The 15,918-nt window shown below is 41.3% G+C and overlaps 2 gene segments (V, D, J or C); both read right to left on the bottom strand.

Annotated features, from left to right (window-relative positions):
* LOC103053584 (Ig gamma-2C chain C region-like) overlaps positions 1 to 15,918 on the bottom strand; it is a 104,633-nt gene that overhangs the window by 10,865 nt on the left and 77,850 nt on the right.
* LOC103057376 (immunoglobulin heavy constant gamma 2-like) overlaps positions 2,781 to 15,918 on the bottom strand; it is an 80,102-nt gene continuing 66,964 nt past the window's right edge. The window contains 7 exon segments of the C gene segment in view: positions 2,781 to 3,850; positions 4,939 to 5,075; positions 5,812 to 5,826; positions 8,416 to 8,742; positions 9,169 to 9,498; positions 10,920 to 11,246; positions 12,009 to 12,308. Of these exon segments, the coding sequence occupies positions 3,773 to 3,850; positions 4,939 to 5,075; positions 5,812 to 5,826; positions 8,416 to 8,742; positions 9,169 to 9,498; positions 10,920 to 11,246; positions 12,009 to 12,308 (1,514 nt within the window).

Below are 15,918 nucleotides of genomic sequence, written 5' to 3'. Positions count from 1 at the left end.
TTTTCTGCTGTGGTGTGTATATGTTTGCGTGAGCTTCTGGGCGAAGGAAGCAGCTGACTGAAATCAACTTCTTTAGACATAACTTCTCATCTTTCTCTTGTTTTCCTTCTTTTTTTTAACACCCTTCTAGTTCTTTGACCTTGAGGTTCATCATAAAGAGACGAATTATTCCTGAATCAGTGACACTCATTCTGGGGAGCTGTCAGATCAAGCAACTGAAAGAAGAATGGCTGCCACTTGCCTTCTTTTGAGTAAACCAAAGGACAGTTGCTGCAGTGCCAAATTGGCTGTCCCCAGTGTCTACAATGACGTGTCTCTACCTACAGAGATTAGAATTATGCTGGCCATCTTTTTCCCACTGATACTCTATGGAAAAGAGATTTGGATTTTGAAGAAGCAAGATAGAAAGAGTATTGATTCTTTTGGGCTTTGGTGTTGGAGAAGACTCCAAACCATGGATGTCCAAGGAAGCAAGGGGCTCAATGAACAAAGCAACCCAGGGTTCTCACTCAAAGCACAAATGACACTTCTGTAATAGCTGCCTCCATTTCAGCTATACAAAGGAAACATAAGAAAAGGTAAGATGTAAGATTTATTCTAGAAGTAAAATCTGCACCTAAATATATCTTAGTGCCATCTATTCCTGCCTTCAACTTCTTTAGCCAGTTACCTTTCCATGAGCAGTTATGAAGGATTTATCTCTGCCCTTGAGAAGGAGGTGGGAGAAATGAAATGACTACTCAGACCTGGAAAACTAGAAGGTGGGAGAAAGGGTCTCCAAACAGCCCCAGCTTGACTTCATTGTCTTTAAAAAAGGTTTTGGACAGGTGTTCAAGTTTCTGTTAATACACTGTACAATAATAAAATAGAATTCCTGGAGTCCTGCAGAGTCTGTTTTGTGAGCTGGCTTATCTTGAAGGGCTGAGAAAAGTTCTCCCTCTTAATTCACATCTACTAAGCCTAGGCATCCACAGATGATGATAATGATGATGATGATGACCCTTCCCAACCCAATGTCTTTCAGAACTGCAGGACTACAACACCTTGAGATCCCCAGCCAACATTGTCATGCTTGATTGGAGATGCTGGGCAGTGGAGTGGAGGCACCACAGCTGGATGTAGACCAACCCTGAGCTGCAGAGGGCACTGAGAAGGCAGACTGGACTTTGGATAAAGTCAGCAGAAGAACAAGCCCCTTCAATGCCTCTCAGCACAGCTGCCAGGGCAATGTGCGTATCTACAACCATGGAACACCAAACACAACCCCCCCACCAACAACGGCAGGGCGTGCTACTGTATATAAACAGAGAGCAAACCCCATTCCACTCTAGCATTGAAGATGTTACTTAGCCGGGTAACAAAACATTTGCAAGAAAACTATCAAAGCTTTGCTGGGGATCCTGTCTATACTGTATTATTGGTTGTATGCATGTAAATAAAATTATGCTGTATCTTCAAAGGGTTTTGGCTGCTTTAGGCAGGCCAGGTTTTGGCTATAACAATAGAAATTTGGGAGCTAGTTCAGAATTGGATAAGTAGTGCTAAGTTTGCAACTTGAGCAATCCCAACTCCATCATCATTTGAAAGAGGTAGCAAAGAGAACCCTTGTTAGATGTTAACATCTCCCTGAGGATACAGCTCTGGAGGGAAATGGTGAACTCCTCCTGACATATAGCCAGATGTTTCCTTTGATGGAAGTTCTTCCCACCTTCTGGCCTCCTCAGAATTTTGGAGATTAGAGGAGCAAACCTGAGGGGCAAGAAAGGCAATGTGCCAACCAGGAGGAGGAGCAGGCCTGGATAGATAAACCAAACTTCAGCTAGAACGGATTAGTAGATTTGCTTTCAAAGCTTGAAGTCATATGCTGAACTTCCATGAAAGGACAGGGGGCTTAGGGAGGCATGGATATAACCTTGGAAAAGGCATCCAGAGGACAACAATAAGTGCATGTGTAAATCCTGGGGTGGGGGGGCAGGACAGTATTAGAAAGAAGACTGGTTCCTCCCTGACTCCCTAGAGTAGAAGAGAGTAGAAAGGGAAAACTCAGGCAGACTTGCAAGATTCTGTTACTACATGTTGCCTCAATACAGTATAGGGGCTACCTTATGGAGTTAGTTTCTTGATCTGATCTACAGTACCTTGTAGGTAGAGGGGGAAATTCATGTTGCTTTTATCCATGCCATCAAGGAGACTGGATCTTAGGCTCCTTGGTTCCCTACTCATCGTGTCTATACCACTGTGGCCAGCTCTGAAATACTCTTGTTGTCTGGAATTTGCAGGAGACGGAGCTACTGTGACAGAGGGCTGTTCCTCTAATTGCACAGGAGATATTCTCCCGTTTGAGTCTTCTTCCTTCTCTCTTGGGCATCTGAGGTGGGTGAGCCACCACAATGGGGTTGTGTGTATTTGGATATTTCCTCATTTGCTCTAGACATATTGGAAGGGAGTGTAATTGTTCCAAGTCTTTTAGTCCTTCCTCCCAGGGCAGCTATGAAGAGCAATCCAGTTTTCAAGATACCCTCCTCCCCTGTAGGAAAACCCAGCCATTTTGTAAAACAAGATTAATGGCTTAGCCTGTTGCACGAACTCAATCAACTGAGATCTGTTCAATTAACCATGTTTGGATGTGTGAACTCAGGCAGAGAGAGAGAAGTGAGTGTTCCAGGAGGCAGTTCAGAAAAGCAATCCACCCCGCTGAAGTGTTAACAGGAATTAGTTTTTGCAGACATCTGAAAGAGGAGCAAAGATACCACTACTCGTAAAGAGTGTCCATCCATTTTTATTTATTTTCTAGCAAACAGAGTACAATAACAAAGTAAGCCATTATATTACAGCAGTAGAATTTTTCTTTGTATCGGTCTTGTCTAAAAAAATGTGAAGATGGACTAGGGGAGATGACAGGTGGACAGTTCACAAAACAGATTACACATTTAAAGCTGTGCAAGAGGACACAAGGTATTTCTTTACTGTGGTTATGGGGTCCTCTCTGAAATAGATACACCGAACTGAGTCGGCTACATTCAATTGGAGCTAAAGGTCTCATGATGGAAGATATTTTAAGGGAATAGGGATGATACTCTGTGTATTTCTCTGTGTGTGTTTGTACACCTTCAAGTCAGCGTTGACTCCTGGCAACTGCCTGGACTAGTTCCTGCAGTTTTTTTGGCAAGGTTTTTTGGAAGTGGTTTGCCGTTGCCTTCTTCTTCCTAGGGCTGAGAGAGGAACTGGCCCAAGGTCACCCAGCTGGCTTCCTGCTAAGGCAGGACTTGAACTGATGGCCTCCTGGTTTCCAGTCTGATGCCTTAACCACTACACCAAACTGACTCTCAGGAGTAATGCTTAGAGGAGGACAAATGAAGAATGGAATGTCTGAAACAGAGAGGATGGGCTGGGAAAGAGAAGCATGTGGACGAATGCTTCAGACACTAAACTAGGTTTTTTCAAGAGGCTTTTGGTAGATATCCATTTTTTCTCATCCCTATCTGGATACGAGACCTGTCTGCTTTTTAGGAAACAATTTAATACTGGTCCAGAAGGCTTTCTTCAGTGGCATTGCTTTGAAGACACCGGCTCTACAGGAATATGTTTTTGTTCCAGATCCTAGCAACGTTCTTTGTCCACCTGCTTCCACAGATTGCATCTCTGGTGGTGCAGGATAGAGAGGGGCTGAAAGTCTTTTAATTGAAGATGGAGTTGTAGACCCAAGCAAATATCTTCCCATTGTACCTCCAAAGGACTAGAATGGGTTTTCCTAGAAGTAGCCTTAGATCCTCTACTGGAGTATGTTCTTGTAATCTGAGGTCAGTGGTTGCTTCTTTAACTGCATTACTGTAGAAAAAAGCCATTTTACCTATTGGGAAGAAAATTATGGGATAGAAGTTGTTAGAGAAGAATAGTTGACAGGCCCCTTCATGAAGTGTTGGTTCTGTCTGTGACTGGTCCTTCTTTCCCGCCCAATTTCTTGCAATGAATAGAACAAAAGGTTAAATGATCTCAATTTTTTCCTCACCCTCTGTTACCCAAAGTTCTCACTTTTTCCACTTGACTTGACTAATTGTTTCTCCCTCTTTATCTCACTGCTTTGATTTTTAACCAGAATATTGAATCAAAAAGAGAATGCAACTGGACCCTAGGCTGTAGGCATGGCCCATCCTTTCTGGTGATGCTGTCAAAACACCTCTAAAGTTCCCTAATGCCTTTAATGTAAAACAGAAACTTCTTAAGTACATGGGGAGTAATGCTGTTAATTACATTGCAAGGAAATTGAATCAAGCTTAGCTTTTCTCCTGGCTCTGCCCATTTTTTTTTTTTAAATCAAGCTCTTATCTACTTAACAATGTGACCTGGTATATTATTTGAAGGGCAGATGCAGCCCTCATTCTGAAAAAAAGTTGCTGTCTTCTGTTTTAATGGAATAGTTGACCTAATACCATTTTTGCAAGCAGGGGTATATGCATGTCCTTCCACAGCACCACACTCTATCCACACTAGGTTGTAATGAACCACACAGATATTTCAGCATTTATGAGAACATAAGAACTCTACAGATGAATCAAAGCAAAGGCCTTTCTAGTCTAGTCTTCTGCTGCGATAGTATGGCCTCTTAAAGCAGGGTTCCTCAACCTTGGCAACTTTAAGACGGGTGGACTTCAACTCCCAGAATTCCCCAGGCTGGGGAATTCTGGAAGTTGAAGTCCACCCATCTTAAAGTTGCCAAGGTTGAGGAACCCTGTCTTAAAGGATCGTGAGAAGGTCATAAAAGGAACATGAGCTGAATAGCATCTGCCCACCTCAAATACTGGCAAGAAAAAAGTCATCATTCTGATCATGGATTGCTGATCCTCCTTTTTGCCTTGTTCTGTTTTCAAAGGGTCCATGTGAACCCCTTTCCTCCTCCTACTCACTGAGAAAAAGTAAGTCCTCCTCCTTCCCACTTACTTTGAACAGTGTTACTGTGGCACTATAGCACACGCTGAGGAGGAAGAGAATGAAGAAAATAAAAAGTATGGTCCACAAATGCTCTAGTTCCTCCTCTTTCTCATTGCTGTAATCATTCTCCACAATCACAAAGATCCCTGTGAAAGAAAACGTAAAAATAAGTCATTCTCCATATTGGTCACCAACATAAAATCCATCAACATAAAATCCATAAAACGTCTGTCTATCTATCTACCCACTCATTAGTACTTCTGATTAATCAGACCATACGTGTTACAAGTATACATAAACCAATATTGTGGGACATCTGGATAGAATTCCATTATGAAAATGCTAATCAATTTGCAGAACTATGGATTTCTATTAAAAAAAATCCTCTTTGGCCCTATGGATTATATTTCCTGTAAATGATTCTGTCATGTTATATTTAATGTGATTCATGGTAAAGATATTAGCTTGTTCATGGGTTCTGTACTAATCCTTTTTATTATTTATCTGATTTTAATGTTGATTAGCATATATATGGGTATAAATGGACTTCAAGAAGTCATGATAAGTGTATATTAATGATGATTCAGGCATTACGACTAATTCTGCATAAAGATTATGATTGTTGGGAAGGGGGAATAATTCAGTGTTCACCTATTTTATGAAAGACTTGCCTAGAAGAATCAGACCGAGAACTTCATTATTCAGGAGGGATTTGAAAGTGGGTTTCCAGCCATCAATCAGCTGAGATAATCACTGACAACACAGAGATTGCTGGTTGTACTCACATCACATATGGTTAATTAAGAAGTTACAAGTACGGCACTTAAATTTTAGTCATAGCTATTTCCGTAGTGATGATTTATAATATCTTGATAGCATCACTCAGCTCTTTTAATTCTATTTTATTTGTGTTCCTAAATAACTTCAAGCCCCTACTTTTTCAGACAAACTGAGCCTATTACATCTATTATATACTTTTGTTTAAAAAAAAGATTTTAATAGTTATACAGTGGTATATTATTATTATGGTTGGTCACACAGTCAGTCAGATGTTTAGACTGGATTTGGCATTTTTATCCACCTATTGAGTCCTTCCCAAGGATCTGAGATGATGATGATGATGCCCTTTTTGGGGGGGGGGAGAGAAAAAACCCGTCTATCCATATTTATATGTATTGCTTATGTGGAATACTCTTATCTGTTTCTCTCTTCCTTCATTCCATTGTCTTTTCCATATTATCATTGTCTGATGTTTTCTTTAATTTTCTTTAATTCTTTTAATTCTTTAAATCTCTTTAATTTTTATAGAGTTGGGCTTGCTTCAAGGAAGTAGGACTTGGCCAATTCTTAGGAGCTTAGAGTTAGTTCTCAGCTTCTAGAACCAAGATGTTATGCCTGTATTCTTCACATGTAGATTACCAGACTTCTTGGCACTGGTGTCCGTAATGTTTCTTTCTTTGGTGATGTATAGTGTCGTGTTTTTTCTATGTCTGTTGTACATTAGTTTTGTCAGTTATCGTTTTTATATTTCATTGAATTCCTTGTCTGAATTTTAGTGAAAGAGAGAGAGAGAGAGAGAGAGAGAGAGAGAGAGAGAGAGAGATCTAAAAAAAGTCAAGGAAAATGGTATCAGGCCTATCAAGAACAAATGTGTCCTGATTCTGATAAATACTTCAATTTGCATCACCTTGCCGACAAAGATCCACATAATCAAAGCTATGGTTTTTTCAGTAGCAATGTATGGCTGTGAGAGCTGGATCATAAGGAAGGCTGAGTGCCAAAGAATTGATGCCTTTGAACGGTGGTGCTGGAGAAGACTCTTAGGAGTCCCTTGGACTGCCAGAAGGTCAAATCAGTCAATCTGAAAGGAAATCAATCCTGACTGCTCATTGGAAGGATTGATACTGAAGCTCAGACTCAGATACTTTGGCCACCTAATGCGAAGAGAGAACTCTTTGGAAAAGACCCTGATACTGGGAAAGATTGAAGGCAAAAGGAGAAGTACATTAGTTTTGTCAGTTATTGTTTTTATATTTCATTGAATTCCTTGTCTGCATTTTAGTGAATTAGAAAGAGAGAGAGTTCTAAAAAAAGTCAAGAAAAAAATATCAGGTCTATCAGGAACAAATGTGTCCTGATTGTGATAAATACTTCAATTTGCATGTAGGTGTCCAAACTGAGAGATCTTAATATTTAACTTCCACAGTTGTGCTCGTCTTGGGTGCTTGACAATCTCTCTCTCTCTTTTCTCAAAATGGAATCTGAAATATCAAAGGTGTTGAGGTAGGTAGGATTTTGGTAGAAGCTTTTGAGGACAAATGTGACCGCCTTTCTTTTTTATTTATCCTGGTTATCAGTAGATTTTGGAAGTCTTTCTGGAGAACAATTGTTTTCTCCATCATGTAGCTTTGCATTCTGTATGTGGATGTCTTAAGACCTGAATGCCCATCCTGATCTATTTTCCCTTATTACTCAACCTACAGAGTGTAACAAATCCAATAATTTGAATTAAATATTTCCTTCCTTCCTCCCTTCCTCCCTTCCTCCCTTCCTTCCTGTTTGTCCCTTAGTTTTCCACCAATTATCTGGTACTATCGGCAAATTCAGAGTCTTCCCTGCCATGGTTGATCCTTTAGAAGTCCCCCGTTTTGGCCTGGGAATTTGACCTTTCATTTATTATCCTTTTGGTTTTGATCATAATGTCCTTATAACGGTTTATTGAGAGTCTCCCTTGAGGACTCTTTGGCTATTTTCTCTTAGGTATCAATCCTTGATACTGAAACAGATTTTAGGTTGTGGACCTGCAGAGAACAGTGTAGCTTTGCTCCGACTGATTGGTCCAGAGCTAGACTCCATGGAGAAACCATGGCACAGAAGCAGTTGGCCAAAGGATGTGGTTGGATCAAGGACGATGGGAAGCTTTTCAGTCAATAATTACAATTCTATGTATTTCAGCTACTTGGACCTTTTGCTCTTGGGCTAAGCAGCCAACATACAGAGAAGGGCACTCTTAAGAATATAGGAAAGTGGATATGGAGCAGAGAGGATAGTAGAGGATACTTGTCCTTGAACCTGATGGGTTCAAATCTCCACTGAAAGCCACTAAAGCTCACCGCGTTGGTTTAGACGCATCTATTCCACTCTTTTCTCACTGCAGTGAGGCTAAATTGGGGTACCCACACATACACCAGCTAAATCCATTGGTCTTGGGATTCATATAGAAGAATGATGAACTCCATTTAGACTATCAGCCTTAAGCCTTGACTCTGCTTTTTCAGACAGATTATCCCCTTTCCCCTTCTAGACCTCACCCCTAAGGAGAAAAGAACAGAACTCGAGATATTTCTGAGATGGTTTGCTTTTATTCATCCAGAAGCCAAATGGGTGAGTAGAGAAATAATTAACAGTTTGGTCTGACAGTACTAGAGGCAAATCTAGGATGGATTGAAATGGAGAAGCTGGTTGAGATCAGTCTTCATTTTTTACCCTGAGATTTTGACATGTTCCTCTGAGTGAACTTCATGGGGAGGGCTTCATGGACCACCATACAGGTGAATACATCGGACCGTTCCCAATCATCTCTGGGGATACTCAGTTTGCTGTAGGCGAAGAAGGAATCTTCATGGTTATTCTTCATAGCTGGGGTATTCACAAAGTTGTCTTCTGGCAGAGGATTGTAATTCTTTAGCCACTGGATATCAAGATATGCTGGGGAAAACCCATTCACCATGCAGGAAAGACTCATAATGTTGCCTGGGTTGAGTTCCTCTTGGGGGGGAGGGAAGATGGAGACCTTGGGTGCACTGCTCTTGCCTTTGTGAAGCATGAGGAAAGAAACACAATGATGAAATGTAGGACAACTTAGTGGCAGCAATAAATGGTTCACATCTCTTGCTAAACTATGTTTTTTAGCCACTGTTCATTAAATAAGCCCAGTGTTCAGGTAAATCATGCTTTGCAGGCCATTCTATGACTAGAGTCACACACTGCACAAAGCCAAAAGCAAGTTTTGTTCACATGATGTATTTATCCAACTAGAGTCACCCGTTGGGGGAGATGGGCAGCATACAAATTTAATAATAAATAAATAAAATAAATAAAAATATTCTGGATTGTTGATGCACATGACTGACCATGCCTTTTCAGGTCTCCAAGCATGCAGTGCACACCATATATTACAGAGATTTTCCTACAACCTCTTGACTCAAATGAGGGATGGCAAGGTAACTTCTTCCTTACCTGCGAGCTTGGAAATTATCTTTGTGATGGGAACAGCCAAGCCTGGATATTCCACTGCACAGGTGAAAATCTCTCCCGAGTCCCAGTCATGGGGGAAGACGGAGAGGCGGCTGACAATGGTGTAGGTACCATTCTGTTCTTCTGTTGTTTCCGCTAAATCAGGGTTTACATTTCCACCCTTGCCCCGAGACCAGGTAAATTTCAACCCCTGATCGTTTTCCAGATTGCCCACCACACAGCTGAGCTTGCTATTTCTATCTGTGTACAAGGCTCTCGGTGTTGGGGGCAGAATATACACATTAATAGCACTGGAGGAACAGCTACTGCCATCTAAGGATAAAAAAAATTAAAGTCAGTTCCCTATTCAGCTCTCACTTTTCCCCCATCCCAGCAGGCTCTTGATCTTTTCTCTACAGGAGCTGCTTTCAAGTTTAGTACATATAGGTCCCTTGATATTGCCTCTTTATTTATGACTAGAGTTATCTAGTATGATAACATAGATTTTTCTATCATCCATATGCCCTAAAGACAAAGAACATTACTATAAAACCCACTTTCTGGACCAACTGCAGGAAGTGGGGGTTCATTTTTCCTGAAAGTTCATTAGATCTGAAAGCCGGTTGACACCAATGACTTAACTTGGGTCATTAACTGAATGGCATAATTACACAAATAACCTAAATCATGGATGTTATAAATCATGGATGTCATAACATTATAAGATCAATGTAAAGCAAATTCACTGCCTCCAGGTGGAGGCATAGCTTGTTCATTCAGAATCTGCTCCTGCCTCTCACTTGGACCTTCCAACATTGGATGAAGTTACCAAGAACACAGCAGAAGAGATCTAAGGCTGCTGATTGGCTACCATATTCAGTGAATCTACAGGTAAGAAAGGGCTCCTCCCCATCTTTCTTTCTTCTTCCCTCAGGAACCCATCATCCTTTAAACTGACAACAGTCTAGCTTCTCCTTGTTTCCCAAAGGCCTGTGGTTTAGGGTTCCTAAACAGTTGCACAATTGAAACAAACAAAGAGTCCTTTACCTGATGACACATCATGAAGAAGAAAAGGAGATGTTTAATATCCTTGGCCTTTGCCAAGAGCCCTAGAGTTGGGAGGGGGTCATTTAGGCCATGGAGTTCAACCTTCTGCTCAATCCAAATTAAAGATTATCAGACCAATGGCTGGTCATCCAGGGAAAGGGAGCCCAACACCATTCTGCATCATTGTTTCCACTATCCAACTCTCTTACTCTTAGGAATGTTCTTTTACCATTTATACCTCCCACCCCAATCATATTTTCATATCAATATCTTATCAGTAACAAAGAACAATTGGCCACTAGATTTCCATTATCAGATGCAGGTCTAGAGCAGGTGACCCTCAACAAATTATTCATATCTGCTGTCTTATCTTCTGGATAGAGATTTCCCACTGAATATGGAATGCTAAGTGTCATAAAATGTCCCCTGCTTGGGGAAAAGCATAGTTACCAAGGCTCATGAAATGAAATTTGGATTGATGCCCAGATATTGCCTTCCAATTGAACCAGAAAAATGCCCCCTCTCCCCAAATACGGTTGTTGGAGAGGTGAAGAAGCCTTAAATTAATGAAGCTTAATTGAAAATGGTATGGATTTCTAGATCAGACAGCAGGTTTTGTAAAAAGGTTAGCTATCCTTATCCTTGATTTTCTATTTTCATTCCATTCTCACTTATACAAACCAGACTCTGCATTGCATCATTATTACCTTCACATTTCCTGGCTCTGCTTTTCATCTTGGTTTGTGACCCCGCATGGGTTACTTGGCAGTAGTAAGTATTCCCTCCCAGCCAATCTGCTTGGGTTACGTTGATCGTGCTGGTGGTACTGAAAGTGTACCCACTTACATCCTGCCTGGGAGGCTCAGTGGATGAAATCACCTGTTGGCTGCCCACCAGCCATTCAACGTTCAGCTCTTTGGGGTAGAAACCCGAAATCAGGCACACCAGCTGTATGATCCCATCACTAACTTTGGGATTGCATGAAGAATGGAGAAGGCGTACCTCGGGGGGCATTGGGTCATGGGTTGGAGCACCTGAGGAGGAGGAATTACATGACACATTCAACTACTATTCAGTATAACAGGGTGAGGAAGAAGGAAAGTATAAATGAAGGTAGCCCCTTGGTTAGTAGACCACTACAACCCCTATCCTTCATCCATCAGTTTTCTCAGTTTTTCTCTTATTGTTCTAAGTGTCTTCTGATTTAATCCTTTGAAAATCCTTGACCTCTCACCATGGCATCTCTCTCTCTTCTGAATCTCTCCTCAAAGCATGTTTTCCTCAGCTACATCTAACAAGCGTTGCCTTGATTCCTTCCACAACTGATGGCTACTCCTGCATTTCCTCCTGTCATTCCAGGATATGGGATATGATTACTAGAAGCCCTTCTTGCTTTGCTTACTTCACCAATCTGAACGCTGAGTATTGAGATAAACAGCTGAAATGCCAAAGCAGTTTGAGTTACACGTAGATAATGGAGCAACTAACTCAGTGAAGCATGGAAGAAAACCTGACAATGTATTGTGTCAAAGCCCACCAAAACATGACTTCTGAAATCATTCTCGTCCCAAAATTACTTTTAAGAAACAAATATTGGAACCTGCCCCCAGACCTGAAAGCTGAAATGAATCCCCCCACCTCCCACATTCTTTGCAAATAGCTGGACAGGTCAGAAAATATTACCTTGACCATTGCCACAGTTTCCTACTTCTTTACCTTCATATTTGACTTTTCTTGCCTTTGACCAATCAACTGCCCTTTAGAAGGAAAAAGGATAATAACTTCGTTGGACTCACGCTCAATTTTTTTGGTAATTCTGGAGCTGGTGGCTGCATGGTTAACGTTGCACTGGAATGAGTCTGATTTCCACTGGCTGATGGGGACGGTGAGCTGGCTGCTGTGGGTATAGAGGCCAGATGGAAACAAAACTGAAGGGAACTGATGGATTCCGCTGGTGATGGCACCTGAGTTCCATTGCACCGTAGCTGGTTCGGGAAAGTAGCCTTTGATGAGACAACCCATGCTAACTTGGGAGGCAGTGGCTACATCTTGGCTACAAGGAGACAGTGGGAACACAGTTGGGGCTGTGGGAGTAGCTGTAGGGAAAGATAAAGATAAGATGATGAAGATAGTGAGCGCACATTTGGATTGAACTTACAATGGCATTGATATCGTATTCACATGGTATTCATAACTTGATCTATGGTTCCAACTTGATTAGAAGGTGTCATATCTAAATGGAATTAGGAATGCTCCCAAATGAGATTTATATCTCCCCTCACCCTTGCCCTATTCATGGATGTTCAGGAATAGGGCAAAAAGTTAAATTGAATTGCTTACAACTTCTTCCATCTTTTTTTCCCCTTACGAACTCAGACACAGAAATGAATATCCACACATTGTCCCTTGACTGTCAGCAGTAGGAATTTGGAAATGTTGTGTCAGGGCCACGAAGGGCCTCAGGTAGGAAAGAAGAGCTTCAATCATTTTGGGAATATGAAGTGTTGAAGATGTAGGAGTTTGAAGGTTATTTTCATCGCTGTGAGAAACAGGCTTGCAAAAATAGGTTTTAAGGTCCTTAGGGGTGAATTCTGGACAGAATACACACAACCTTTAACAGCATACTTACCAGTATGTCCAACAGCCATTGGCATTTGAATTTTTTTCTAATTACTTGACTCTTGCTAAAGAACTGCAAATTATTCCTAAATCAGATGTATCAAGACTTTTCAGTTTAAAAGATTTACGAGTAAACCAAAAAACTTTAACTAGGATCGAAGCTAATAGGCACTAGCTAGGCTTGGCATTGTGGGAGCACTCTTTCCTATACCCAGAGTAAAAAAATATGTCTCCGTGACTGGGAGCTGATGGAGCTGAACCAAGGACTGAAGGGCTTAAGCGGTTTTTGAGAATACCAAAATTGTCTTTTGCTTAAAAAAAGAGCGTGACTGAAGACCTAAGACATTCTTGCAAATAAAATATTATTTTTTTAAAACCAGACTATATCAATGTGCAATGCATTTTCTGATGCTTTGGGCACAGTGTGCATGTACATGGATATACACATACATGGACGTGTGCACAACACACACACACACACACACACACACATGGCTCTTGTTCCTTATCTTTTGCCTGCTAGTAGTGTTAAAATCTCAAGTCCAAAAGGTTTTTGCCCACTGTGGATAGAATCAATCAGTGTAATATCTTTGTTGTGATAAAAGCATGGGCACATAACTTCACAGAGATAACTGTTAACTTTTGATTGATAACTCTAACCCGTTTGGTGGGCCAAAAAAAAACAAAACACCAAAACAAAACCAAGATGTCCAAAATAAACAGGTGTAATAAATTTTTAGAATAATTTTCACTGGCAGGCAAGAAAGGAACAAGAGCCATATATAAGATATCCTTGCATAGAAGTCACCACACTGTCCACCTAGCTGAGGAACATCCTATCTCAAGTTTGCTTTATCCCTAGCTCTGGCTTCCATTGTTCTCCCTTGCTAGAGTTAAGAAGGAAAACACAAGATTTCTTGGGGCAAGCCTTTTGGGCAGGATGACCCTGCCCCAAACCATAAATATTCCAGCTAATTTGGGATAGCTGGCAGGCTGATCTGCAACTCCAAGGTCAAGCTTTCCACTTTCAAAGGACTTACAAGTAACCAGATGAGAGGTAATTTATTTTGAATCATCCATGGAAGGAGGAGGAGGACAACCCACTGGATTTGAGGCTACCAGCTGCAGCCTATGAGAAGAAGGGGGAAGATCATCATGCCAAACAGGAAGAATGGTAGGAGAAATTTAGAATTATAATCACTGCCTCAAAGAATATGAGAATGAAGTATATTTGGGGCTCGGTTCTCATTGCCGTAGCAAACCTGAGTTTTAATCCAAACAGGAATCAGTTTCAGTAGCTTTCAGCAAAATCTGATGGTTTCATCAGAATGACCAAATGTCATGGTAGGTGGGAATGAGCTGGGAGACAGTGGGAAGAGCTACAGCCAGATGGGGAACAGTCAAATAAAAGGTAGCTGAGCCCGCAGCAGGAACAGGGGTGTGGGAAGGGTCTCAGAAGGGACCCTGCCTAGTTTCTTGAGCTATCGAGTTGAGCGGGGAGGAATGTCCTTTCAGACTTGCAAGATTCTGCTAATGTAACCTTACAGTAAAGTAGATTTAGTTCACCTGGGGGTGCTTCCTGTCTGGGCTACCTCACAAGGCTGACACCAAATGAGTGTTGTGACACAAGTTCTAACCCTTACATACCTGTGTGCAATGTCACAATAGTCTTGCCCAGGGCCAGATGGAGGCCAACTGCTACCCTAAACACAGCCCAACAATGGTGCCCCTCAGCCCTTCCATTGCTTAACCCACAAGGCATTAATATCTAGTAACTGCTGAAGGTGAAATAAGAGATTAAAAAATCAGTTTTCTTCCAGGCCCATCCCCCAGGCTGAGCCCCACAACTATATTAAATATAATCTTTTTAAAAATGTGTATTTAACACTCAGCAGCAGTAAGCAATATAAGCAAATTATTTACTTATAACTAGGGCAATAGAAAAAAATGCAAACGTTCAACACTTTTTAACGCATTTTTAAATAAAACTGTTATAAGGGAAAAATGCAAATGCAAAAATTTACTGAAAACTAAAATGGAGTGTGGCAGGGAAAGAGTTAAGGTCATGCCATAATCCCCCCCCCCCTTTTCCCACCAAGAGATAGGAAGAAAGTTAGCCTTTCGCCCCGCATGCAATCAAAGATTTATTTCTTTTTTAAATGTAGGAACACCAGCCACAGGATAACTCTTAGGCACATATTCACTGCCTCCATGAAAACAAGATTCTTTGGCTTAGGGTGATGGCAGTGTTTACAATTTATGGAGCCGAGGGACTCCATAAAACTTTGTAAAAACTTACATCCCCTTCTTTTTTTTCCCTCTCTTTTTGTCTTGCTGCCCCTGTATAAATCACATAAAGTTATGACAGGCGGCTTATTTTGGCTCCTTCTGAACATTTTCTGCTACTAATTTTACATGATTTAAGCTGCATTAAAGACTCAGAGGGAACCAGTTTGGTACAGTGGTTAAAAATGTGGTAGAAGGAGATGGGAGACTGTGAGTTCTAGTCCTGCCTTAGACACAAAGCCAGCTGGGTGACCCTGGGCCAGTCCCTCTCTCTCAGCCTTAGAAAGAAGAAGACCAGGGCAGACCATTTCCAAAAATCCTATCGAGAAAACCGTAGGGACTAGTCCATATAGTCACCAGGAGTCAAGATGGACTCAAACGACTATTGTAACAATAAAACCGCAGAAGGAGTAAAACTAGAGTGAAAAATTGCATCCGTATCCATTTCAGAAGCACATGGGATCTAAGTAAAATCTGTCATATGCAGCTTTGATTTGATTTAAATGGATTTGGGGTCACGAGATACAGCTGCATCTAAAAATGAGAACCTCTCAAGATTCTGTACCCCTTTTAGATATGTCATTTTCTCACTTCCTGTTATCCAGCACCATCTGTGGCTAGCAGAACTATGCATTTTGTCACCTCCTTATATGCAGACTGAATATCTGCTTGTCTATCTCTCTCCTGCAGTGTTTCTCAACCTTGGCCACTTTAAGATACATGGACTTCAGCTCCCAGAATTCCCCAGCCAGCATGGCTGGCTGGGGAAATTCTGGGAGTTGAAGTCCACACATCTTAAAG

Source organism: Python bivittatus, unplaced genomic scaffold (assembly GCF_059951505.1).
Source record: "Python bivittatus isolate LINGU-HERP-01145 unplaced genomic scaffold, Pbiv_v1 ctg000370_np1212, whole genome shotgun sequence".
Lineage (NCBI taxonomy): Eukaryota > Metazoa > Chordata > Lepidosauria > Squamata > Pythonidae > Python > Python bivittatus.
Note: the sequence above shows the minus strand (reverse complement) of the source record. Positions and strands in the feature narration are given on the sequence as shown.